General features: G+C 45.8%; 1 protein-coding gene across 7 annotated transcripts in view; it reads left to right on the plus strand.

Annotated features, from left to right (window-relative positions):
- The window catches only part of AKAP13 (A-kinase anchoring protein 13), a 176,368-nt gene that overhangs the window by 10,587 nt on the left and 139,993 nt on the right, over positions 1 to 25,788 (plus strand). For all 7 annotated transcript variants that reach the window (XM_054169118.1, XM_054169120.1, XM_054169123.1 and 4 more), the window contains exons 2-3: positions 8,787 to 8,934; positions 19,908 to 20,204. In XM_054169118.1, coding sequence (XP_054025093.1) covers positions 8,787 to 8,934; positions 19,908 to 20,204 — 445 coding nt within the window. The remainder of the gene's footprint in view (positions 1 to 8,786; positions 8,935 to 19,907; positions 20,205 to 25,788) is intronic.

A 25,788-nucleotide genomic window follows, 5' to 3' on the forward strand; every position in this document is an offset into this window, starting at 1 on the left:
GACCTTAAAGATCATCTAGTTTCAACCTCATGCCTATGAGCAGGGACACCTTCCACTAGACTAGGTCACTCAAAGCCTCATCCAACCTGGCCTTGAACACCTCCATGGAGGGGGCATCTGCAACTTCCCTGGGCAGCGTGCTCCCAGTGTCTCACCACCTTCACTGTAAAGAATTTCCTCCTGATCTCCAGTCTAAATGCTCAAGCTTCAATCCATTCCCTCTTATTCTATCACTACAAGTCCTTGTAAAAAGTCCCTTCCTGGCTTTCTTGCAGTCCCCTTCAGCTACTGAAAAGCTGCTCTAAGATATCCCTGGAGCCTTCTCTTTTCCAGGCTGAATGAACAGTCCCAACTCTCTCAGCCTGTCCCCATGAGGGAGGTTCTCCAGCTCTCTGATCATCTTCATGGCCCTTCTCTGGATCTGCTCCAGCAGTTCCATGTCCCTCTTATGGTCTTTAAGAAACCTCAAGGCTCTTTGTGGAAGTGCTGCAGTGATAGGAGGTTGATTCAAGGAATGTGTCATTGGATGTACTTTATCTTCCAGGAACTGTGACTCTTTCCACCCTCTCTGGTGCCAAGAGAACTGAGTTTCTTAGTCACTGAATACATTCATGCTGCCTGCTCTTTCTCCCAAGCACTACAATTTTGTTGTTACTGCTATGTAATTAGCAGGAAATGCTGTCAATCACTCAAGCAGCTGGTAATAAAATGATCTGGTTTGGGTTTCTAACAGCATAGTGAAGAACAGAAAAGGTTTTAGGATGAGGCCAGAGCCAGACACTCCTTTCAGTTTGGGTGTGTTTTACAGGAAGTGTTTGCAGTAGATTCCATAACTTCTAGGAAAAAACACAAATGGTAAGATCAGTCCTTGTTGTGGAAGCTGGGTGGTAATGGGAAGCATATTCTACCAGAGAGGAGCTCCCCATCCTTCCTCTTGCATTCATCTTCGTGTGGTGGTATTACATGGAGTCCTGCATAGCTTAGGGGGCTAACCCCCAATGTGTTACTGCGTGTGTGCCGCCATGCCTCCTTCTCTGAACCAGAGCTGTGTGGGGTTTGTGGTGGAAGGGGCTTAGGCTTCCTGTCAATAGTTGCTTATTCAGGCAAAGAGGCCATGGTGCCTGAGGACAGAAAGCACCCAATGTTGGAAGTGAATGCTCTGGTTAACACTGAACTGCCCAAATAAATACAGATTTAACCCAACATGTTCTTTACTGTAGTGCCATTTTCACCCCAAACAATGAGCTTACCAGAGCTGTTATTCCTTAGGTGTTTTCATAGCTGAATGGCACTCTCTCATCCTGTCTATTCTTTGATATTTTTTTTTCCATTTTGTTGTTAATGTTGCTGTTAATTTTATCTCTTCTTCCTGTGTGCTAAATAAACGACCTTGACTGTTTTGTCCTGTGAAATCTCTCTGCATGGCACAGTCCAGCACCAAGCGTGCTCTGAGCAAGTGCTGGTAACCTAAGCGCTTGCAAAGCTCCTGGAGCCTGGTGCTAAGGCAGTGATACAACTAAATTAGCAATTAACAACCTCACCTAATACCTTGCTTGGCTCTGTGTAGCCAAGTGGTATGTCACAAAGATGTGCCCATAGAGATAAATCATGTTTCTCTCTCAGCACTAACAGGATCCCCTTACTCTGATGGATTTTGTGTTGGCAGTCTGCAGAGATCTCATTCAAGCTACCAGGATTAATATCTGTGTAATACTTATAATAGCATCTTGACACTCAATAAAGATTCATCTCTGAGATGATTGATTTGGAAGCCGACAGGGACTTGCTCTGTCAAAGGATGTGGGCTACTAATAACAGATTTCTTCACCTGTACCTATTTCTGTGGAGTTTGTGTTGCTGGCACTGGTTCAAAATAGAAAATCCACCCTTTGCTCTCCTCAAACCATTTACCTCTTTGCAAATAAACCCTGCTGCAGGACTGGACACCTGGTCTGGCTTGGGATGCGCTGTGGCACGTGGATAAATCAGCCATAACAGCACTGGCTCTGCAGACAGGCAAGGCAGAGGTGTCCATGCTGTGTTTTTAGCATAGGTCCCACTCAGGATGGGTCTGTGTGACCCAGGTTGGGCTTGAAGCCAACAGTTCAGGGCTGTTTATTGTAGATATCCATGTATTCATCATAGATATCCATGTGTTCCCACCTATTCCTGTCAGCCAAAGGTTCTTAGCTAAATGCTCTTTGACTCTGAATCCTCACTTTGCCCTCACCAACTTTTTATCCATCTACAGGCTAAGGTAATATTAGTTTTGGACCAAATTCTTTCTCACCTTTGAGGGAAGAAAGTGGTGGAGAGAGGAAAGTTATTTTACATATATGTGAGTGTTTCAGTCATGCCTTTGTGGCTAGCATTGGAAGAGATCACTTGGCTCAGTGCAGGGTTGGTGAAATATGGAAGGTAGCACCTCAGCTTGCTGTGTGGGTTGGCAGAGAAACATGTACCATGGTCCTGCTCATTTGGTGGCCTGTGGCTAGGACATTACAGTCTGCAATTGTATTTTCCTATGGGTTAAGAGTCTGCTTTGCAGACTCTGTCTTCCTCATCAGAGGGGTTCAGTATGCATGTTGTTAACCTGAAACCTTTCTCTGGCACAAATAATAGCACTGCTGTTAATTTAAAAGGGAAATAAGGTGAAGTTTGGAGATTTATTTTTTTAGACCATGGAAGTCATTCTCATTGTTATCTTTTATGGTTTTTTTTTGTTTGGTTTTTAGCTTATTTTAAGAAAACAAAACCCATCTCTGCTTCATTCTTCCTAAGATCAAGGAGCTTGATGTCATGGGCTATAAAAAAACCAACCCAAATGTACCCCACACTTGGCAGCTTGCCATTCTGTTTATTTTTGGAGTCCCTCTCCATGGAGGTTTATCTGCAGGAGGCTGCAAGGCTGCAGCTGAATGACATCCCTCTCTCTCCAGTGGCTTGGGTCAGTGCCTTTATCAAGGGGGATGCTTCCAGGTGAGGAGCCCCTCATGTTCAGACCAATTTCACAGCCCTACCTTTAGGAACTGGAGTTCTGCAGAAGAAACTGCATTTGTACTTTTTCTCCTAAATGCTCCCTTGAGTCAATGCTTTCTAGCAAAACTGAGGATGTCTGTAGTCACTGCTGTTAGCTCTCTGCAACAGCTACCTCTGCTCTCCTCCCATGGTCCCTTCCTTTGCATGTGTGTTTCGAGCTTTTGTGGCCACACATGCAAAAAGAGTGTATGCTTCAAGCTGCAGCTTCACACCTGAGTGTGAAGTACCAGGTGGCAACTCAGAAGCACTGTAATGTCCCCATGAGAGAAAATACACTCAGAATGAAGTGAGGTCCACTGGCAACTCACCCCATTTTAAAGCAGAGAGGGAAGGGGACTCAGCTGGATATTTTGAAGGTAGGATCCATCTCCAGAATTTGGCTCTGGGTTGAGTTTCTCTTAACCTGGGAATAGCAGCCTGGAAGAGTTTGCTGGACATAGGTTATTTTCTTGCTGTGGAGAAACATCCTTTGGTCTTATGAGCCAGCAGCAGTAGCACTTGGTGCCTTTGTTGCAGCTGACCAGCCAGAGCAGTGAGCCAGACCTGGAAAAGCTTGGATCCAAGCCTTTCTCAATCAAAAGGGTTATTCCAAGAGACACGACCACTGTCATGTTTGCTCTAAAAATAGTTGCCCAAACACCCATTTCCTTTTGCAGTCAGAAGCCTGAGTGGCTGCACATGGTTTTGTTCTGCATGGAGATGACCATGTGCTGAGTGTCCTTTGCAGATGTGGTTCTCCAGGGGGTTAAGCTGATGTTTGCACCAACCTGGAGTGACCTTAGATGGGTGGGAATCTGATACTCAGCTGAGACAGGGACGATCTCTGGGAGCAAAAGTTTAGCTGTTGATCTTGTTGTGTAGATGGTAATGGACCATCAAGGAGCTAAACAATTCTATTTTACTGTTCTGATGCATGATTATTTCTGCTCCATTTTCTAAAGCTGCCTTGCAGTTGCCTGTTTCATGTGCGATCCCACCTCGAACACTGCATCCAGTTCTGGTGTCCCCAGCAAAATAAGGACACAGCTGTTGGAGTGAGTCCAGAGGAAGGCCACAAAGGTGATCCAAGGGCTGGAACTCATGGTTTTCATCTTGAGGTCTTGAATGGATCCAAGCTAGAGGAGAGAAGATTTAGATTAGACCTTAGGAAGAAGTTCTTCACAATAAGGGTGGGGAGACACTGGAACAGGTTGCCCAGGGAGGTGGTAGAAGCCCTAACCCTGGATTGTTTTTGAAGTCAGGCTGGATGTGGCTCTGGGCAACCTAATCTAGTGGAAAGTGTCCCTGCCCATGGCAGGGGGGTTGGAACTAGATGATCCTTGAGGTCCTTCTCTGATTCCGTAATACCTTTAAACAGGCACAGTAACAAAGGCTGAGAAAGAAAGAAAGATTTCTTGGAGTTGCTCATACTTAGCCTGCACACAATATGCATGACTTTAACTGCAGCATTAGGGGAAAAGAATATACCTGAAAAAGTGGATTTGTTCTAATACCAGCAAAATAAGGTGCATTGTCTGTCTAGTTTTGAGGGTTGGACCTGGTAACAGCATTGAGACCTTTTTAGAGGCAATTGCAGTTTTGCTTCCTTGACTAAGCCAAAGCTTCAGAGGTGTGCCACCCTTAAAATCCCTTCCTGAAGTGGTTTGTAAGAGCTTAAAGCTCGAGGTCAGGCTCAGCTTTTCTACTGTGCTTGTGCCTTGCCTTTCTCCTTTCAGTTTGAGAAGGAGAATACATTTAGAGGCAAGAGCCACATCCACCTTCCTGACATCCCATTACAGCTCTCTGAAACCGGAGATTTTCAGATCTGAATGAGGGAGAGGGTGACCTCTTTCTTGAATGGACCCAAATGGAATGTTTTCATTTCCAATGGGCTTTAAGCCAAGTAAATATTAGTCGATCCAAACTAGTTTTGAAATTAAATTATTCTTATTTGTTGGAGCATTCCAGAGAAGGGCTTTGATCTGTCTCTGCTTCCACCAAAGGGATATTGGCAGGCTGGCCTCCCATTTCTAGCCATTTGGGATGAAAGAGAGGTTATAATAACCACCTTGTGTGGCAGTGATACTGAACAGATGACATTTCTTGAACAATATTAAATGAATAAAGGTAAACACACTTCAATTAAGATGTTTTTGGAAGTTGAATGCAGTGGATCTGTTGGAAGGTCTTCGATGTGGGTTGGAGGAATTTGGCTACGTTTTACTGATTATTTTTTTCCCCTTAACTCCAGAAATGTTGGAAAGAGAAAGGTTTTGTTCTGTGCTGTTGGAATAAAACTTTAAAAAAAAAAAAGAAATCAAATTAAAATAGGCAGGAGACAACAAAATTGTTAATCACTGACAAGCAGAGATGTGTGGTGAAGGAAGCCAATCCTTATTTAGGGCTTTGCTCTTTTCGGTTCTGAGGTCTCAGACCACACCACACCAACATAATACAATCAAGAGGGAGCTTGTGACACCTGTAAGCAAACTGAAGCACACAGCAAGTAAGTGGCACGTTATCAGCTTGGGTGAAGATACTTGAAGAGAACTTGAAATTTCAAGTAAAAGAAGCAAGAATGCTCACTTATCATAGTAAGGATATCTTGTGTTCTCCTTTAGCCTTGAGGAGGAGATGGCAGGGTGGTGGAGACCATCCCACCATAATGTGCTACTTAAACACGGCTGAAGAGAAGCCTTTTGGATTGCTGTGAGCTGATGATAATTTGTTCTCCCCCAGCAGTGATCTCAAATCTTATTCTGGGCTGCATCAAGAGGACTGTGGCCAGCAGGGCAAGAGAGGGGATTTTTCCCCTTTGCTCTGCTGACACCCCACCTCCAATCCTGCCTCCAGTTCTGGTGTCCCCAGCATAAGAAAGACACAGAGCTGTTGGAGTGAGTCCAGAGGAGGCCGCAAAGATGATCCAAGGGCTGGAGCACCTCTGCTGTGAGGACAGGCTGAGGGAGCTGGGGGTGTTCAACCTGGAGAAGACTCCAGGGGGACCTCAGAGCTGCCTTCCAACGGCTGAAGGGATCCTACAGGAAGGCTGCAGAAGAACTCCTCATGAGGGTGTCTAGAGACAGGACAAGGAGGAATGGTTGGAACCTGAGGGAGAGCAGGGATCTGAGGATGAATTTCTTCAGTATGAGGGTGATGAGTCTCTGGAATAGGCTGCCCAGGGAGGTTGTGGCTGCCTCCTCCCTGGGGGTGTTCAAGGCCAGGTTGGATGAGGCCTTGAGCAGCTGAGTCTAGTTTAGAGTTGAGTGTCCCTCCCCATTGCCAGGGACCCCTTTCCGCTAGATTAGGTTGCCCAGAGGTGTCCCTGCCCCTGACATCCCCTGACAGGGATGCTGGAGTAGGTGATATCTAAGGTCCTTCCAACCTGAGCCATTCCATGATACTATGACTTGACTGTAGTCAAGGAAAATACAGAGTGGAATAACTTTGTTTGGAAAGGAATGCTGGGGGTCATCTGCTCTGACCACCTTCAAAATTAAGTCAGGTATCTGTATAAGAACTTCAGCTATCTTTGTTTTTACAGTCCTGACTTAAAGAGAGTCCAGGTTATGTGGAACCTCTGGTGCAGGGGTTTGCATGATCTTTGTCATACAAATGAGCTTTAACAAGTGAAATTGCTTTTCCTCAGAATGTGAGTGGTTTGCATGGAGGGACAGGTGTCTTCTCACACGTGCTTCGTGTGGGTTTGCTTTTCTTTCACAGGAGCTGGACTAGCTGTACCTGATTTCAGAGTTAAACAAAGGAAAAATCTCCTTTAGCAGACACCACTGCATACAACCAGCCCTATTGATGAGCATCCTGCCTTCTAAGCCCATTTAAGTACTTTGTGTGCTCTTGCCTGAAGGGAGGAACAGTTCGAACAAAGACAGACGTGAAGAAAACAAAGCACAAAGGGTTTGTAGGTTAAAGCTTCGGCTTTTGGTGGTTTTGAACATCCACTCAGGACTGGATCCCTTTGTTTGAACTGGAATATTCAGTTTTCAGCTCAGCATGGGAACTGGTCATACTTGAATTTAAAGCTTGATTTAGTTCCTTTTTTTCGTTTGGGGTTTTTTTTTGCACCTGTTTTTATTTTAACACCGACTAGTTGCAATGTGTACTTTTGCTAAATGGTTCCTTTCTCCCCAGCTGGAAGTGGTCTGGTCTGATATTAGCAGGTGAGATCTTCCTAAACTGTACATCTGTGACTCTGCAGCCTCTGGGAAGTGCAAACTGGCCTCGCTGCTCCATTTATCTTTCTTGGATTCAGGGTTTCCTTTCCTGTCTGTTACGAGACTGACCTCTCCATGTGTTTTTAAGACCAGGGGCTGGTTGTGTACTGCATTGCAAAACCAAACCTTGTTTCTATCAAAACAAAATGCAAGCCTTCCCCTGGTGAGAGGTATCAGACAGGCCAGATCAGAGGAGGAAGCTGTGGTGGGGCATAAAAGGAGCTGAGATGAGGGAGAAGAGGGAGGAGATGTGAGGCAGAGCATGGGAAGCAATGCTAATGCAGCACAGGAGTGTAAGGGAGGGCTTGGGAGGCTGGGGGGGTTTCTGTAACAGTTGCATTTAACAAAGGGAAGGGACGAGCTGAGGGAGCCTAAGGAGGTTCTGAATGCAGTGACATGCATGTTCCATTGGAGATGCAAATGAGAATTGCATAATCTGCAAAAAAAATAATGAGGTAATGATAATCATAATAGGAAAAATCTTTTCCAGATTTGCAGCCTTCCCCATATGCTCAGTGGGGTGGTGGCAGAGAGCTGGCTAATGCAGCTGCAGTGCAAAACTGGGGCATCCAACTGCTTTTGATCTTGATAGGAAGGGGGCAGAAGGTCATGCCACTGTCTGTTGTTCTCAGTCTCTTGTTTATATAATTCCTTGGACAGACAAACCATGTATGGTGAAACCAGATGGGAATGGTTCACTTAGTCCTGTAAGAACTCCAAGCCATCCTTTTTCCTTGTCTTCTCTACCTCATGGAAAATGGCACTTGGGGGCTATTGCTCCTGTTCTTATCCTTGCAGGTGTATGAATTTCAGGTGTATATAATCATAGAATGGCTTAGGTTGGAAGGGACCTTAGAGATCACCTGCTCCAACATCCCCACCATGGGCAAGGATATCTCTCAACTAGATTCTCTCAAGTAGTTCCTTGTCCCTGTTGAACTGGGGAGCCCAGAACTGGACACAATATTCCAGATGTGATCTAACTAGGGCTGAGTAGAGGGGAAGAAGGAGCCTCCCTCAACCTGCAGGACGCACTCTTGTTACTGCTCCTGAGTATGCTGTTGGCCTTCTGGGCCATCAGGGCTTGTGTATTGGGTTTGGCTGAGCTGGAGTTAATTCTCCTCAGAGAATTTATGATGACAGAGGCAATTTTAGGCTGCTATCCCTATTGTGTTAGCTATGGATACTTGGAGGGATGTGTGTATCTGTGTGTGTGTGTGTGAAAACCGTGTGGAGTATGTGCTTCCATTTGTCAGCCTTGGTCTGATTTCACCATATGAAGCTGATGTTTTGAATGTATCCCTGAGATTTCTACAGATCTCTTCCCAGAGCTGTGCTCAACCTATTTCCTAACTGGTTGGCTGGCTGGAATGTTAAGAGGCATGCTACAGGTGAATTTCCTATTGGAAAATTAGAATGGGCCTCAAGCTGTGTGAAAAGAGTATGGAATCAGGCAACAGGAACCTTGTAGGTAGAGAAGTTTTCTTTTATATGATGCAAGTGCAAACCTAACCTTTCTTTTCTTGTCCTTTTTCCTAGGGTGACTCTGTTATTACAGTGCAGCTGACTGAGGAAGATAAAGTTGAAGAGGATGTAGTGTTTTATTTGGTCTTCACTGGGTCAACTGTCCAACACTGCACAAGCACAAGGAAGATTAATCCTGGGAGTCTGGAGACAATTTCTCCTGGTAAGCAGTTGTCTGCCTTTGTATGCCAGAGTCTCTGAGATTTGGGGAAATTGAGTGGACTGAAGTGTAATGTTGTTGGCTGTCTTCTTCCTCATTTATACATTCATGGAAAGTAGGAGGTGTGTTTGGATGATTGCTTTTGCCCTTTAAAGAATCTCTTGCTTGATTTTGCTAGAATTAGATGACTGAGATGGCAGTAACCAAATGGGCAGCTATGGGGTTCTGTTGCAGCAAATAGACAGGGCAAGGGGGAATGGTTTGAAGCTGAGGGAGAACAGGGTTAGACTGGATCTTAGGAAGAAGTTCTTCAGTAGGAGGGTGGTGAGACTCTGGTATAGGCTGCCCAGGGAGTTTGTGGCCTCCTCCTGCTTGGGGGTATTGAAGGCCAGGTTGGATGAGGCCTTGAGCAGCTGAGTCTAGTTGAGAGGTGTCCTGCCCATGGTGGAGAGGTTGGAGTAGGTGTCCTGCCCATGGTGGAGAGGTTGGAGTAGGTGTTCTCTCAAGGTCCTATCCAACTTGAGCCATTCTATGATTGTATGACATAGCAAAGAGTTTACAGAGAAGAGCAAACCTTGGCCAGGTTAGAGGTGCTGTTCTCCAAAGGGTGTACAGTCTGGTAAGCCCTGTATTGGGTTCTGCTTAACTCAGTGAGGTTCCTTGCTGTGCTCCTGGTGAAATGCAACCCTTTGCCCCTAAATCCTGTTGTGCAGCCCAGAGCCACTGCAGAGTTCCTGACGCTCTTGCAGTGGCAGGTGATGTGTGGTGCTTGGTGGCATCCCTTGAGCACTGCTGGTGCAGGCAGGGTGGGTGTTCACACGGAAGCCCACCGCTCCTGCGAAGCCTTTGTGCTGGTACCGAAACAAAACTAATCAGCACGGCATTTTCCTCCGGTGACTTCAGGACCGTGGGAATGAGCGTGTTCCAGGCTGTGGTCCTTACCATTAACCTTTCTTTCTGACTTGTTGCTATGCAGCACGTTGATACTAGAGTGGGAAGAATGCCTGACATTTTCCCTGGGCACAGTATAGTGTGAGCCATCAAATGTGCTTCTTGGGTTTACCTTTTTCATCCGTCCTGTGAGTATTTTATGAGAGATGCTCAGGAAACAAAATTTGGGCTAAGGAGTGGGAACGAGTGGCTAAAAGTCAGCCACTGTATGTTTTTTTTTTTTACCCCCACTTCCTTCTCTTTTTGTGCTGTTTGAGTAGCTCAGTTGGCTTGGGAAGAGAAGTCTTTTTACAGTCATTGACGAGCGGAGCCCTGCGCGATCAATTAGATGAGTGCTTGTTTTCTCCCAGAGAAGGGAAAAGGGGAGACTCCTTCCCTGCTTTTGTGTGGCGGGCGTGGGGCTCTGCCAGCCCCTCTTGCAATGACCTCACCTCCCCCTCGGGACCGTGGCTGTGTCGCCAAGAAAGGAACTGAAAAGCTTCAGTGTTCCCTTCCAGCCCATGCGGGAACCGGCTTACTGGATGGGATTTCCGGGCGGGAGCGAGGTTTTCCTATTGCCTCTGGCCCCGACATCCTCGCAGCGGCCCTGGATGCAGCTGCCAGCCGGTACCCAGGGTGATGCTCTGGGCTCTGCCAGCCCAAACATAATGGAGTCACTGGGAAGGGCTCCCTGGAGCTCTTTTTGTGGCTGTTAGTGGGAGATCCAACTCCATTCATGGGTCAGAGAGAAAGGGGGAAGGAGGGGATTGCTCTCGTTTGTTCCTCTAGTTATAATGGGTTTGGTTTGGGGGTCTTTCTTTTCACTGGGTGCATTTCAGTCTTGTAGAGTAGGATGCCAGGCAGGGATGGGTGCTGGCCCAAAATGCAGCTGTATTTTATACAAGCTTGACCAAGTTTTAATGGACCTTTTGGAAAATCCTGTTGCTGCCAGAAAGTGCTGTCAGGGGCTGTGGTGCAAGGGAAGAGGTGACACCTCAGGTGTAAAGCAGCCACTTGGCTTTCAACCTCTTCCATACTCCTACCTCATTTTGGAGAAACCACTTGAGCAAAAGGGACTTTAGGGGGGTGCTGATAAGCAAATGGGAAAATCCTCCTGTTGACACTGATGCATTTCTTCAGTGTTGCTTCAGCACTGGCTACTCTGATTTCAATAAAAGCATGACTTATTTCAAGCCAGCTCTTCCTCCTCCTCCTCCTCCCCCTTCCTGAACTCAACAGTGAATCTGTAATCATGTGTTTACACTGTATATTCGGCCAGTTGCCTTGGAGATGGTTGTGGTGACTCAGAGCTGGTGTTATTTGACCTCACTGCAGGATTAGCCATGAACAAGAGGCAGTGTGTGGGAGACCAGCCCTTGTTTAAACATCCAGGCCTGGGCACTTCCCAAGTACTCCGCGAGGAAACACTTGCAAATAGCTTTTAGCCAAAATCTTGCCCTTCACTTCCAACTTTGAGCATCTTTCTGTTGTCCTTGAAATGCAAGATGTATTGCTCATCCCTGGGAGTACAGATGCCCTTCAGAGACAGCTCAGGTGCATGGAAGAAGGGTTGACTCCCTTAAGGGCATAACAAATCTCTCTGCCTACCTGCCTTGAACCTCCTTTGCTTCCCTTCTAGGCATGGAGGCTCTTCCCTCATCCTTGTCCCAAGTCCTCAGTGTCGTATCATAGAATTGTTAGGGTTGGAAGGGACCTCAAGGATCATCTAGTCCCACCCCCTCTGCCATGGGCAGGGACACCTCACACTACAGCAGGTTGCTCAGAGCCACATCCAGCCTGGCCTTAAAACCCTCCAGGGATGAGACTTTCACCACCTCCTTCGGCAACCTGTTCCAGTGTCTGTCTCACCACCCTCATGGAGAAGAACTTTGTCCTAACATCCAATCTGAATCTACCCATTTCTAGTTTTGTTCCAGTCCTCCCAGTCCTATCATTCCCTGGCACCCTAAAAAGTCCCTCCCCAGCTTTCTTGTAGATACTTCTTCAGATACTGGAAGGCCACAATTAGGTCTCCTCAGAGCCTTCTCTTCTCCAGACTGAATAGTTCCAACTCCCTCAGTCTGTCCTCATAGGAGAGGTGCTCCAGCCCTCTAATTATCCTCATGGCCCTTCTCTGGACACCTTCCAGCACCTCCAGATCCTTCCTGTAATAGAGGCTCCAGAACTGGTCACAGTACTCCAGGTGGGGTCTCAGCAGAGCAGAGTAGAGGGGGAGAATCATCTCTCTTGCCCTGCTGGCTGTGCTTCTCTTGATGCAGCCCAGGATGGGATTGGCTTTCTGGGCCTATCATCCCCAGGAGACTTCAGACAAAGTCCATCAAGGCCTGAGTTGAAAGAGGTAACCATAATTCTGTTAAAGCTAATGAAACCAGGAACCTTTTTCCATGACTTTGTCAGTAGTTTTGGTGATGTATGGAGGCATAAAACCCCCAGAAATGATTTGATTACGTTTGCTGCCAAAATGCAATAGAATATTTTAGCAAAGCTTTCAAGGGAAATTACATTTTAAAACCCAAACAACTAAACATCTCAACAGCACTTGATGGGTTTAGATGAGAAATTAAAGAAAATGGAGCAGAAGTATAAACTGTCAGAACACCTCCTAAATTCTCATTGTGTGTGAAAATTCTTTGTATCCTGACTTCCCTAAATTAAAGCTTACAACTGCAGAGTCAAATGACTGCTGCAATTTGCATAATCACTGGAGCAGTCTGCCTCTTTCTTAGGCTGTCTTGATCGTCACCCTTGAACGCTGAATGTAGGTATAGTTAACAGGACTGTTCAGATGCAAGCTTTTATTGCTGTACATAATAAAACAAAGGATTTCTGAGTGTAGATCTGGGGGGGCAGATCTTTTGTTTTTAACCTAAAGATGTGGCCTAATCCGGATTTAACAGCCACTCAGAGGAGAAAATGCTTGTGTGCATTTCTGCACTTGCTGGGAAGGATGGGGCAGGGTGTGTATCCTGCCCTGCTTGACCATGTTAATACAAGGGAAATCATTTCCCTGTGTAAGAAACTGATTCTCATCTGAGCTGATCTGTCATAACTTGAAGTACCAAAGTATGCCATTGGCATAACGAGAATTAGGCAGTGGATGATGTTTTGTGTACTTCCAGCAGCTCTTTTGCCAGCCTTGGGACAAATGAAGCTACCTTGGCCAACTAAGCTTCTGTTTACCTTGGTGAAAAGGTACCAAGACCTTTGGATCATAAAATCATGGAATGTATTGGGTAGGAAGAGACTCTTAAAGTCCAACCTCACTGCAGTAAGCAGGGACATTCCCACCTAGGTCAGGTGGCTCAGAGCCCCATCAAGCCTGACCATGAATCTCTCTTCACTGCAAGACCACAGCATCATCATCATCTACCTCTGTTGCTGGAGCAGCTTTGCCCCTGCTGGAAAAAAACAAACCAACAACTACTAATAAAAAGGCTCAAATCATGATCTGTCAAACAAACTGACAAAGGATGTGGGAGACTGTCTTGCAGGAGAAAGCTTCCCACAGCAAGCTGATGTGCGGGGAGCTCATCTATTTGTGGGGCGCATCTAGTGCAAGCTTGTGTGCATGGTGCTGACAGCTGTATTATTGAGCACAAATTTTACTTTGCATTTAAAGACTGGTGTGTAGTATGTGGGAGATGCAGAAGAGCTCAGTGGAGGACATTGGAAATGAAATTTCCAATAGGGAGAGACAGGCCAGTCGTATAAGGCCAGAGCTGCAGCAGCTCCTAGTCAAGTAAGTGAGGTTTAAGAACTACCCTGTCTAGAAGATAAGTCACTGAATCAGTAAGTAAGGTTGTGTTGTGAGAGAGAATATCCTTTGTGTGCACACTTGCAATGTCTTGTATCACTAAGCCTTTGCTCTCTAATAAGTCAATCACTTTTCCCTTCTTGTCTGATCTCAAAAGGGGCAGGATTCCCCTATGGGTTTCAGAGGGGAGGAGGAGCAAGATTAGAGGCAGAAAAAGGGCTTGGAGAGAAAGTGTCTGCTGATAGCTGGTTGCCAGCAGTTTTCAGAAGGTTAAAACACTCCCATTTGCTCCAAATGCTTTGACTCACTGGGAGCTTTCTCTCTGTGCTTAAGCTAAGGCAGAGAAGCAGTTTCAGTCTTCAGCTTTTTCTTACTTCCATAGTTCTCAGGGGTTTGTGTTTGTTTTTTCTTGCTTTCTTCCTTCCTTCTAGTCAAAAAGACAGACTCAAAATGAATTTCAGTTTGCTTGGAAATACCTTTTATTTCCAAGTTTTGCTGTGAAATCCTTTACATATGTTGATGCTTATTCTATTCTCTTCCACCACAGCCTGTTGTTTTCCCTCTTCACAGAAAAAGCTATGTTTAATGAATTAAAATTTCTTTGTGCTGGTAGCCCAAAAGGGTAAACAAGTTTCATAACAAATGACCACTTGGCAACAGCAGTTGTGGATTTGAAAATAATCTTAATTATGAAACAAAAAAAAACCCCTAAAATAGAATAAATCAGCATAGCCAAGAAGGCTTTTTGCAGTCCATCCTCCTTGCTTAAGTTAATTGCTCTGGGCAGTGTAATTAAAAGGAAATGATGCCAGTTCTAGATGACATCAGTCACAGGAAAAAGTGATTGAATCTATGTTAAAATGATTTAAGATGTAATGTGTGAGGTCTTGCACTTACAGATTTTTTTAGGCATACAAAGGATCTTAACAGTCTAAAGACTTCTTTCCACACTCTTCATATTAACAGTTGAGGGTTTAAAAAGCCAAACAAAGGCTTCTGTCTCTTGCTGGTACCATGCCTATGTATTTCATAAGGTTTCCTGTGTTGCAAGAGTGAATACAGTAACTCTGTAACACTTCAAATGTGAACCCTGATTGGCAAAATCAGAATTCAGGATTTCTGAAGCAGAAAAGAAGCACTTTCAGGATGGCCACAGCAGATCCCTTGGCTTCCCTGACCATGAACCACCAGATCACATCATCTCTTGGATGAGATTCACTGCATTTGTTGTCTGACTTTCCTGTCCTACATAAATCTCTTGATCAAGACCCCTTTCAACCCATGGAGGATGCAGTTACCACTGGGGTCCTTGGTCACCTACCAGGCAAACCCAAACACATGCTTCCAGCAGGGCTGTAAATAGCTGCCCAGGCTAGGGGCCCATTGTTTGATAGCTCAAATGTGAATTCTGAAAATAGGAGGTTAGGACAGGATTTCCACTTGTAGAGGGGCAGGAAATGAAATCATGTTGTACTAAAGCTCTGTTTAGGGGTGTTTTGTCTCCATGTATACCTTGTTTAATCAGAAAGTCTGAAGAGTTTTGCTGCTGCCCTTTTAACCATATCCCAGACCAAAGAGACAGGTACCAATTGGATGGACAAGTCTAAGGCTATACATCAGCTTGTCAGCTAATGACCTACAGCTCCATCAGCTTTTCTCCTGCTCATTGTTTTGCATCATCATCACGTAGAGGCAGCAACGTTACCATCCTGATGCATCTCATCTCTTCAGGCATAAGTACAGAGAGATCAGAACCCCTTGTTTTCTTTTTTTGTTATGATGTTCCTGTGTCTTCCCCACATTAAGTGTCCCAGTAAGGAATTCTTCAGTTCAGGAGTTGTTGCCATTTAAAATAGTTTTCCAAGTGTGGTTTTATCTGAAGATGAGGAATTCTCTTTCTCACAGCAGAGGCAGCATTGCACCCATCTCTGCACAGCCTGAAATAGTTTCTCAGTTTCTCTGTTTTTCCTGCAGTATGTTGGCACTTCTCAGGACAGCTCCAAGCAGTGAATTGTTTCCAAGCTAAAGTAACTGAAGAGCAGAAGGAGAAATGGGGTAAAATGCAATGGGGGGAAGACCAGAGGGAGTGGACTAGCTGACTTTTGTCACAGCAGCATACAATTGACTTAGTTTCATACTGTGGCAAACAAAAAGTATGAAGAGGAGAAGCCTAGCCAGGCACTGTGGAGTTACTGTGTGCAGTCTGAGACACCAGCAAGGTAGAAGTTCTATGCTGCTGTGTGTGTCAGAAGAGTTAAATGTGGGCTGGGGTGCTGCTGGGTGATACCAGTGTGGCAACGCTCAGTATTTCATCACTTGCTTTTGATTGCTGTTTTGGCCAAAGGGGCTGACTTCTGGAGCAGACTGAAGGCAGTCAGGAGAGGGGCTGGGTGGTGCACTGAACCTGATCACCTTGTAGAGCACAGAGATTTCTCATCCCTTCTGCAGGTGCCCTCCTCTGTGTGATTTTTTTCACTTCCTTGTGTTTTCAGCCTGCCAAGATGCAAACCTTTCTAAATGGGCTATAAATAGGCTCATCACCCTTCCTGACACACCCGGCTATATTTTTGCCTTTTAAATGAGTCAGGCATTATTCTCTTCTACTTCTGGGGAAGGTGTATGAGGGAGTTACAGCAGTCGATAGTTGAACACTCTGACCCTTGCAAAGTGTGTGACTTGGTGCTTAACCCGTGTTAGGAGAAAGCCCTGCTGTCCTCCAGCTGGAGCAAAACCAGAGATAACCCAAGACCTAGAGTGTCTGTTCTGGCACTGCCTGGAGCTCTTTGTGATCTTGAGCAAGTTACTTAACCTCGTAAAAACAGATTTGGACTTGTTTTAGAGATGATAACCACTTAGCTCCTGAGAGTGCCAGAAAGCTTAGCTCACTTTTGCTAATGCTCTGGGAAAAAGGGCTGTTGGAGTTCAGATATCAGCCTAGGAGAAGGAAGCGATGGTCTTTGATGTGGAGAGAAGCACTGCCCCACCACCAGTTCCTTCAGAAGGTTCATGTGTTGGGGACATGTTTGCTTACATTGTTCCTGTAGCGGTTTCAAAGCAGGGGGGCAGAGACCTCTTGAGCAATCTTTTTATTATTGGCTGTGCTTGTTACTGGCTCCTCTTTTGTTTGAACTGCTTGCCAAAAGTCAGAACCTGTCCCAGACTCTTACCCGCCGCGTCTGACATCTTCTCAGATGTAAGGAAGGAGAACATCAAAGCCTTGTGAGCGGTTGCCCTTTCGAAGAACATTCCCCAGGGTTTAGCAGGGTGCTTGTTTGTTCCTATTAGATGAAAATGGATCATCAGCTCTGTCACCTCTCCTTTCAAGGCTGTGTTAAGTGTCTGGGGGGTTTCAAGAGAACCGTGGTCGTCTGCAGACCAGGACATGGCCTTTTTGTCACCTCCCCTTGGGTCGCACTGAGCGATCCTGTAGCTCTGCCTGATTTGGGGGCTGGTGTTCAACATATGCTCCAGCCAAGGGAACTTTGTGTACATCCACGATGTACCAGTTTCAGGAGGCCATGTGTCTTGGCTGAGATTTCTCTAGCTGTTGTCATGACGTAGGAGCTTTTGTTATCCCACAGAAGAGCTGTTTGGCTTCACGACAAGGAAGTGATTGTCCCAAAGTGTTTCTCTGTGGCTGCTCAGGGGCCTCGTTAGCCTTCTGCTTCAATGTCCAGTGGATTTCTGGCAGAGTGGCCCTACCCCAGGTGCTTTTGCAGGTGAGATTCTTATGGGAATAGACAGAAAAGAGGTGGGTTTATTTTGTTGTTGCTGCTTTTTGCATTGAAAATAAATCAAGATTCAGCATTTCTCATGCTGTTAAGGAGTCACAGAATCACAGAATTGTTAGGGTTGGAAGGGACCTCAAAGATCATCCAGTTCCAAGCCCCTTGCCATGGGCAGGGATACTTTCCACTACATCAGGTTGCCCAGAGCTACATCCAGCCTGGCCTTAACCTCCAGGGATGAGGTTTCCACCACCTCCCTGGGCAACCTGTTCCAGTGTCTCACCACCCTCATGGGGAAGAATTTCTTCCTTAACGTCTAATCTAAATCTCCCCTCCTCTAGTTTGGATCCATTCCTCCTAGTCCTATCCCTACCTGACATCCTAAAAAGTCCCTCCCCAGCTTTCTTGTAGACCCTCTTCAGATAGTGGAAGGCCACAATAAGGTCTCCTCAGAGCCTTCTCTTCTCCAAACTGAGCAACCCTAACTCTCTCAGCCTTTTACCATGATTTTTTTATGGGTCTTTTATCATGATTTTTTAAAACTCTGTGTTTTAGTGAAGAGCCACTGCTTTGCATCAGAGAGAGCCAAGTTCACAGCATTTGGGTCAGCTCCTGCAGGAAAGCATTGCCTCATTTACAGCCTCATAAAGTTTGCTGCTATAAGCAAAATTAGTAAGGCTTACCTGCACCTTATTCTGATATTCTTAGGAAGATGAGCGAAGCCAAAAAGATTTAGGGGCAGGCATGTACAGTTCTGAACTGCATGAAAAGTGAGTCTCCCTCAAAGTTGTACCATCCCTCACTCCTCCCTCAAACAGTTGGGGTTTCTACTGTGAGGATGAGTAGAATTTGTGACTGGATTTCATCTGGGCCGCTAAGACCCCTGCCCATCCTCTTGACTGGTGATGTATTAGAATGCAAGGGCAGTATTTTTGAGGTCTTCCTACCTTTGCTCTTTCCTATGCCTTCAATAGGAGTAAATCTATCCCTTCAGTTTTCACACTGCTTAATAGGTGCCTGGTGCTGAAAAGAAAGAGGTTTTCTCACCTTTCAGCTTCAGAGCTTCCTGTTGTATTGAGCTATTGCAGCAACATCCATGTGTGTTTTCCTCCCCTTCCACACTTGTCTTTGATACCTTTCCAGCTGCGTTTGCTCTCCTTAGGAAGCCACACAGCCTCCTCTCTGACAATTTTGGTGCTACCCACAGTGTCCTAATAGCAGTTTTGACCTTTCAATTAACTTCAGGATCGCCTCTTTCAGCACACAAAACCTGTCTAGATGCCAAAAGCCTCAGAACAGATTTGGAAGGTTGGCTGAAAGACCATGAAGATTAGGGACATATTTTTCCCTTTTGTCAGGGAAATCAACAGCAAAGGGCCCCGACAGAAGAAGGAAACTTTCCCACTGACCACAAATAGGGGCTTAAATTGAAGTTTCAAGCCTTTTAAAAAAAGATAAATCATCATTTTGTATTTAATTAAGCAGGGTTACATGAATGTAGTAGTATGCTGAGGTCATGGCCAAAAAGAAGCTTTTCCAGTAATTAGTGCAGGGTCCATGCTGTTCTGGCAAAAACAGCCCTGACGTCAGTCCCAGACTGGGACGAGAAACTGTGCCTCACGGTGAACTTGAAACACAAACCTTAGTATTGCAGGGGCATGGCTGACAATTGCAAGTGCTGGTTGTGTTGGACACATCAGATACTTTTCCCTTTTAACAATGCAAAAAAAAAAAAAAAAAGTGTGGGGGTTTTAAATTCTGTTTCTTTAAACTTTCTGAGCCAATGAAGTTGCTGCCGCCGTGCCAGGGCGTCCTCTTCCTTGCTTCTCCTGCCCTAAGTGAATAAGTCAGCTTAAAAAGTTATTAAACTTTCAACCTTTTTGTTTGGTAACTATGGAAAGTGGCCATTCCCCTGGTTTTATTTAGCAGAAGCAGTTCAGTTTTCATGTTAGGTGAACCCAGCTGCAGAAAGCAGGTGCAGCAGCGAGCCTGAGATCTGAGGGCACGTGCGGGGCATGCCTGGGCAGGTTGCACTCTCCAAGGCACTGCTGCTTTTCAGGTCTTTGTTTAGGTGAACTTGTGCTGTTTTCTGGGCAAGCCAAGTGTTGTGACAGCATTGGGAGTGCACAGTTTTGCAGCACTCGGGTTCTGGTGAGTTACTGGAGTCCTGTGAAGCTTGAAAAGAAAAGTTTGCCCATCTAAATTGGTTGAGACTGTAACTTCCTTTGGTACATTAGCAAAATCTTCATCTGAATTACTTAACGCTCTCGAGTTTACTTACTGATTGAAAATAGTCTGGGCAGATAAGAGTGGCTTGTATTTCTTGGCTTATATTGTGCCAAGCAGAGAAGAGTTACACATCTTTTAAAGTCTGTTAAAAATGCTTCTCTGGTAGGTTCCAATTCCCAAACCAGTGTTTGATTTAGAGCTGTGACTCTCCAGAACTTGTTCTTACCTGGTTTAACGCAAAGATGCTAAGTGCACTTGTGATTTATCAGCCTCGGTTGCTCTCTTTACCATTTCCCTTGGTTTTATTTTTGCAGGCCATGACTGCTGCGAGACAGTGAAGGTGGCACTTTGTGCCTCTAGAGAAGGCCATCCTGTTCTGGTGGTGGCAGAGGAGAGCTTCCAGTTCGTCCAGGATGAAGCCTATGATGCTGCCCAGTTTCTGGCCAGCTGTGCCGGCAATCAGCAGGCGCTGAATTTCACCAGGTTCCTGGACAGGTCAAGGCCACCTGCTGCTGATGTGGACTTCTTGGATGAGAAAGTGGCTTTGGCCTTTCGGCACCTGAAGCTGCCAGCAGAATGGAATGTGCTGGGAGCAGACCAGTCCCTGACCGGTGAGGACCTCTAGGGCATGCATCGGGCTGTGGGTTGAGAGGGAGGTAAAAAGCCTGGGAGAAGCAGTTCCCTGCTTTTGGAACCCTCCACAGGCCCTTCAGATGTGTTGGCCTCTGTGCTCACAGGTGGGACACGATCTGCACCTGTGTGCCCCTACTAAATTTGCATCCTTTGCTTTGCCCCTCTGGAGGCACCGATGCACCTCTGTGTCTTCTGTTTTATAACAGCACAAGCTGCTGAAAATGGTCACTATGTTAATATACACCCAGAAGGGGTTTGTTTGGGTGTATGCAAAGCTCTGTGTGTCAGCATTGTGGTGGCTCCTGAGATTTCCTGAAAGAAACCTGGCTGTAGGAAGTCTGATGCTCCTGGGACTGTCATCCTTGTACCATGAATCTGGCACTTTCGGTAAAGGTTCATTTCCTGAAGGAAACCTGGCTGTAGAAGGTCTGATGCTCCTGGGACTGTCATCCTTGTACCACAAACCTGGCACTTTCGGTAAAGGTTCATTTCCTGAAGGAAACCTGGCTGTAGAAGGTCTGATGCTCCTGGGACTGTCACCCTTGGCACTTTCAGCAAAGGTTCATTCCGTAGCACAGATGCAAAGTGACTGGAATGTGTAAAATCAGTGTATTTTTTTTGGAGAAGTTGGGGCTCAACCCTTGAGGATTTGTTTCCCATGCCTGGTGGCACAGCAGCTAGGTGAACACAGGCAGTCTCCAATTTTGCAAGTAAAAGAAGGTAAAGGTGGGAAAGCCTGACCCTTAACTGCAGCAGTGAGAGTTAGTGAGAACTTACAAATAAACCCCAAGGCTGTCCTGAAGTCTATGCTGACTGCTGAAGCAGAAGGTCCGAGGTGTTTGGGATGCTGTGGCAGATCTGTGTCTGTGGAATTCAGCTTTTCTCTTGTGTCACAAGGCAGCTTAAGGAAGCATGTTGAGAGACTTGGGGGGGGGGGGGGTGGGGGGGCGAGGGGGGTTAGTTCCAGTGTGTACAAATCCTTGCTGTGAATTTTCAGGGTTTCTCTTGAGGAATGTGGCTTGGAGGCATCTGTTCTCTTTTGTGGGATGCAACACACTCGAATAGGAATGGGATGTGGCACAGCAAACTCTGTTCTGATTTTCCTGCTTTGTTCTTCACCAACTTGCTGACTGCTTTGGTGAGGTGCACAGACAGGCAGACAATCCACAGGTAATTCAAGCTGTTAGCAGACATTAAAAGATCTGGTCGTGCTCAGTGGTTTCCAGAGAGACATTCAGATGCTGTCACATGTTTACAAAGAGATAAACACTTGGTACTCTTTTTTTTTTCTCCGTGGAAGACACTGATGTTGCTTTCTGGATGTGAGAAAAAAAGAGTTGTGATAATGTAGGGATTTCTGGTTTAGGTGATAAAAATACAATCCAAGTGATCTTCAGTTAAAAGCTGTGAAGCTCTGAATTGCTGCTGGTTTTGCAGGAAGGCTGAGGTCTGTTTTCTCTTTTTGACTTTGATTATTCTTTGGAAAAGCAGCACTTAGGGAAATCAGGCCATTAGTTTTACACTGATTTGCTCAGCATGTGCTTGCGTGCCTGGAAGTTGTGACTGCGTGGGGCACTGAATGCTAATGGACCTGTAGGGCATCTGTTGCGTCCGCAGCGAGAAGGGGGAGCTCTGTAGTGCTGAGCACTGTGGCATCTTGTGCTGAGGTTTCTGTAGACAAAAGGGAATAAAAATAATGGCACTACATACAACTGGCATCCAGGAATATTGGTGCTATAAAATGTGTCCTTGCTGTGAGTCATAACTGGAAAAGGGCAGTTTCTTGGGTTTTTGGTCTGTCTCTTATCCTCTGATCAGCTTTTTTTTTGCTAGAGGCAGATAGAGCTGTTAATTTTTTGCAGTGAGATAATCACCTGTAGGGGATTTGTGGGGCTGGCATTTGTCTGATGGGCAGCCTCAAGCATTTGCACACTCAAGCACCCTTTTGGTCACAAAATCTGTTTTGCTAGGGTGAAATGGAAGAGATGTTCCTGATTCAGATTAGAAAAACTTCTGCGCTGAAATGCAGAACCCCCTGTACTGGTGCTCGTGGGTTAGATTTGGGGGTAGGGGAGAAAAGCACAGCAAAGATTGAAGCTGTGGAAGCCTTTGAACATTTCCATGTCCTGGCCAGTGTCCCTGCAGTCACACTTTGTCCTGCCTTGTGTCACTGCCTACAAACAGCTATTCCGATTCATATTGCACGTTTTGCTAAATGTTAGCTCCGGATACTTCAAATAACCTTCTGGAAGGAGAAAATGTGATAGAAATGGGAACAAAAAGAAAATGTCAGATCCCGTCTTGAAAGATTTTTAGTGCTGCCTCTGAGCTGGCACGTCTCTATGGGCTCTTGTGGGCTGGAAACAAAACGCTGCTGTTTCGCTAAACCTGTGAACGCCGGAGCGAACCGGGAGCCTCAGCCAGCTCCCCGGCTGCTGCAGCTTGATTGGGAGCTGCTGGTCAAGCAAGTTGAAAAGTCAGTTTTTGTAGGGCCTGAAGTAGGAGCCTAGCTCTTACAAAACCAGGAAGCAATGGCCTTTCTGCAGGCAGAAGCTGGGTGGAAGATCCACACAATTCTATGCTGCTACTTGAATAGAGATCACTCTCTGAGGAGGCTTTTCCTTGTTTGTGCCTGCACCCATCCCTGAGCAATTTTTGAGCAGAGGGCAGGGAGTTCATTGCTGTCACTCACCTCAGAGGGCAGAGAAGTTGCTAAACACAACACCTAGCTCCATGTGCTGAGGCTGTTTAACTAATCTTTTGTGTCAGTAGGTTTGTGCAGTGCAAAGTCTGTGGTTAAGGTGCACATACCAAGGAGAATGAAACACACTGTGTGCTCCTAGGCACCAGCAGACTGGTGGCTGCATCACTGAAATGATGATCTTCAGCAGTTTGTATTCATCCCTTCTCCTGTGAAGAAAGACTGAGAGCCCTGGGGCTGTTTAGTCTGGAGAAGAGAAGGCTGAGAGGGGATTTGATCATTGTCCATAAATATCTGAGGGGTGGGCATCAAGAGGAAGGGGCCAGGCTCTTTTCAGTGGCACCCGGTAACAGGACAAGGAGTAATGGATATAAGCTAGAACACAGGAGGTTCCACCTCAACATGAGGAGAAACTTCTTTGCTGTGAGGGAGACAGAGCACTGAACAGGCTGCCCAGAGAGGTTGTAGAGTCTCCTTCTCTGGAGACTTTCAAAGCCAACCTGGATGTGTTCCTGTGTGACCTGCCCTAGGTGATCCTGCTTTGGCAGGGGGTTTGGACTGGATGATCTCTCAAGGTCTCTTCCAACCCCTGACGTTGTGTGATGTTACTACTCACACATCAGTAGGTTTGACCTTTTAGTATGGAAAAATGCAGGACTACTGTGACAAAGCTATGCAGGAATCATCTCCTTATGCTTTGGTTACCAAACCAAGGTCTTCGTTCTTTACCATTACTCAAAATGAAAGGTGTGGTACTTTCATATAGCCAAACTGCAAAGAGCCTGGCCTTTCAGCTGCAGGTTAGAAATTCCTCCAAGATGACTTAAAACTGCTGGAGGACACTTGCAAACATTCCAATGCCATTTTTTTTAATGTTTCTCTGTAGATAACCTGCTTGAGTTGGCTTCTTGGCCTAGAAGCTTGTCCAGTTTCAGTAATCTGGTAATCTTGGTCTCTTGCACAGTAGGCAGTCTTCACATTTACTCCTTTGTTATCTTTTTTAGGCACCATTGCTGTTAAAACAAGCTGCAAAGAAAGTGAACATTTCTTCCTGTATTGTCATCAGAGCATTTTCAAAACCCCACTAAGTGGGGAGAATACTAAGTGGGGAGAATACTGCAGTATTCTCTTTTTCCCCATTTGGCCTGGAAAAAACAAAAGGTTTTATTGCTTCATAAGAAGTTGTCCAAAGAGTGAGTGCACTGAATGACATGGGTTAATTCCCACAGTAAAATTATTTTAAGGATTTGGTTAACTTACTCAAACCCAAATAGTTACTAATTTTTTGTTGCTGTGGTACAATGTGAAAGGCTGAAGTGTTTCGTGGTCACAAGTTCTTATTTCTTCACCCCAAATCCACTGGACAAATAAATGGATTCATCTGGACCTCAGGAAGCTTTGAATGAACCCTTTGTGCTGAATTTAACACTGGACCTTGTTTTTGTAGGATTGAGGCTTTGAGGATGAGCTTTTTGTTCAGCAGCCAGTGCTATGGAGCATAGTGCCCAGCGTGGGCAGCCATGGAGAAGCCATGGCTGGGCACCATGAATCCCTGATGGGGAAAGCAGGTTCACATAACAGAATCATAGAATTGTTAGGGTTGGAAGGGACCTCAAGGATCATCTAGTTCCAACCCCCCTGCCATGGGCAGGGACACCTCACACTACAGCAGGTTGCTCACAGCTACATCCAGCCTGGCCTTAAACACCTCCAGGCATGAGGCTTCCACCACTTCCATGGGCAACCTGTGCCAGTGTCTTATCACCCTTATGGGGAAGAACTTCTTCCTGACATCCAGTATGAATCTAGTCACTTCTAGTTTTTTCCATTCCCCCCACTCCTATCACTCCCTGACACCCTAAAAGTCCCTCCCCAGCTTTCTTGTAGCCCCCTTCAGATACTGGAAGGACATAATTAGGTCTTCTTGGAGCCTTCTCTTCTCCAGACTGACTCCTCTCTCTTAAACCATTTATCAATGCTCTTGTCTTGTTCCCTGCTTCATCTTCTGTGGAAAGGTGGCCAGACTCCTGATTCTTTGCCCTTCTGATGTGATCTTGGTTTGGCTTTAAGGTGTCTAGGTAACAATTGCTTTATGGAGTATTTTCCCCTTTTTTATGTATGTATGAACTATTTTCTCAAGCTCTTCCTCATGACAGCCACTCTCAAAAGCTACACATAGGTTTCAGGGTGTTTTGATCAACATTATGTTCCTGTGGAGAGGTAGCACAGTCAATTAACACCTGACTGTAGAGCAGAGGAGAGACCTGTGGGGATTTGATCTGTTTTCCTATAACAGTGACCATAATTTTGGTGCCTGGTTTGTTCTTAAGATGTTTTGCATCTGACTTCTAAGTTGCCTTCCCACTCTCTGTCTCAGTTTTCTCCTCCTCCCTGAACCCATCTGCTGTGTAGGACTCTTGAGCTGCAGTCTACTACTGCTATTTGTAGATGACCTCAGAAAAGAAGTCTTGGCTTTTAATCCTTCCTTTAGAGAAAAGGACCCCAGAAAGACTTGCCTTAAGTATCTCTTTACCCACAGATACAAAATAGGTTAGAGAGGTCCCAGGTAAATGGGTTTTGGGAAGAGTAAAGTATCTTCTAGATCCCACTTAGTGGGATAGGAGCACCGAAGTTTGCTGATCTTAGAGGTCATTTGGCTCCTCCATCCTCTCTTGCTGAGGCAAGCAGAAGATACTCAAGCATGTGGTTAGATGATAGCAAAAGAAAGCCTGGCATGTGCTGAGGCCAAAGGAGGTGGAGGAAGCAGAGCTGTGCATGGTGCTGCTCAGCTGGTGCAGCTGCCTGTCCTTGAGTTGCAGGGGCAGGGCAGGGTGTGTGGGTAGGGAAGGGGTTTACATTGC

This window comes from Dryobates pubescens, chromosome 17, assembly GCF_014839835.1.
Source record: "Dryobates pubescens isolate bDryPub1 chromosome 17, bDryPub1.pri, whole genome shotgun sequence".
NCBI classification, from domain to species: domain Eukaryota; kingdom Metazoa; phylum Chordata; class Aves; order Piciformes; family Picidae; genus Dryobates; species Dryobates pubescens.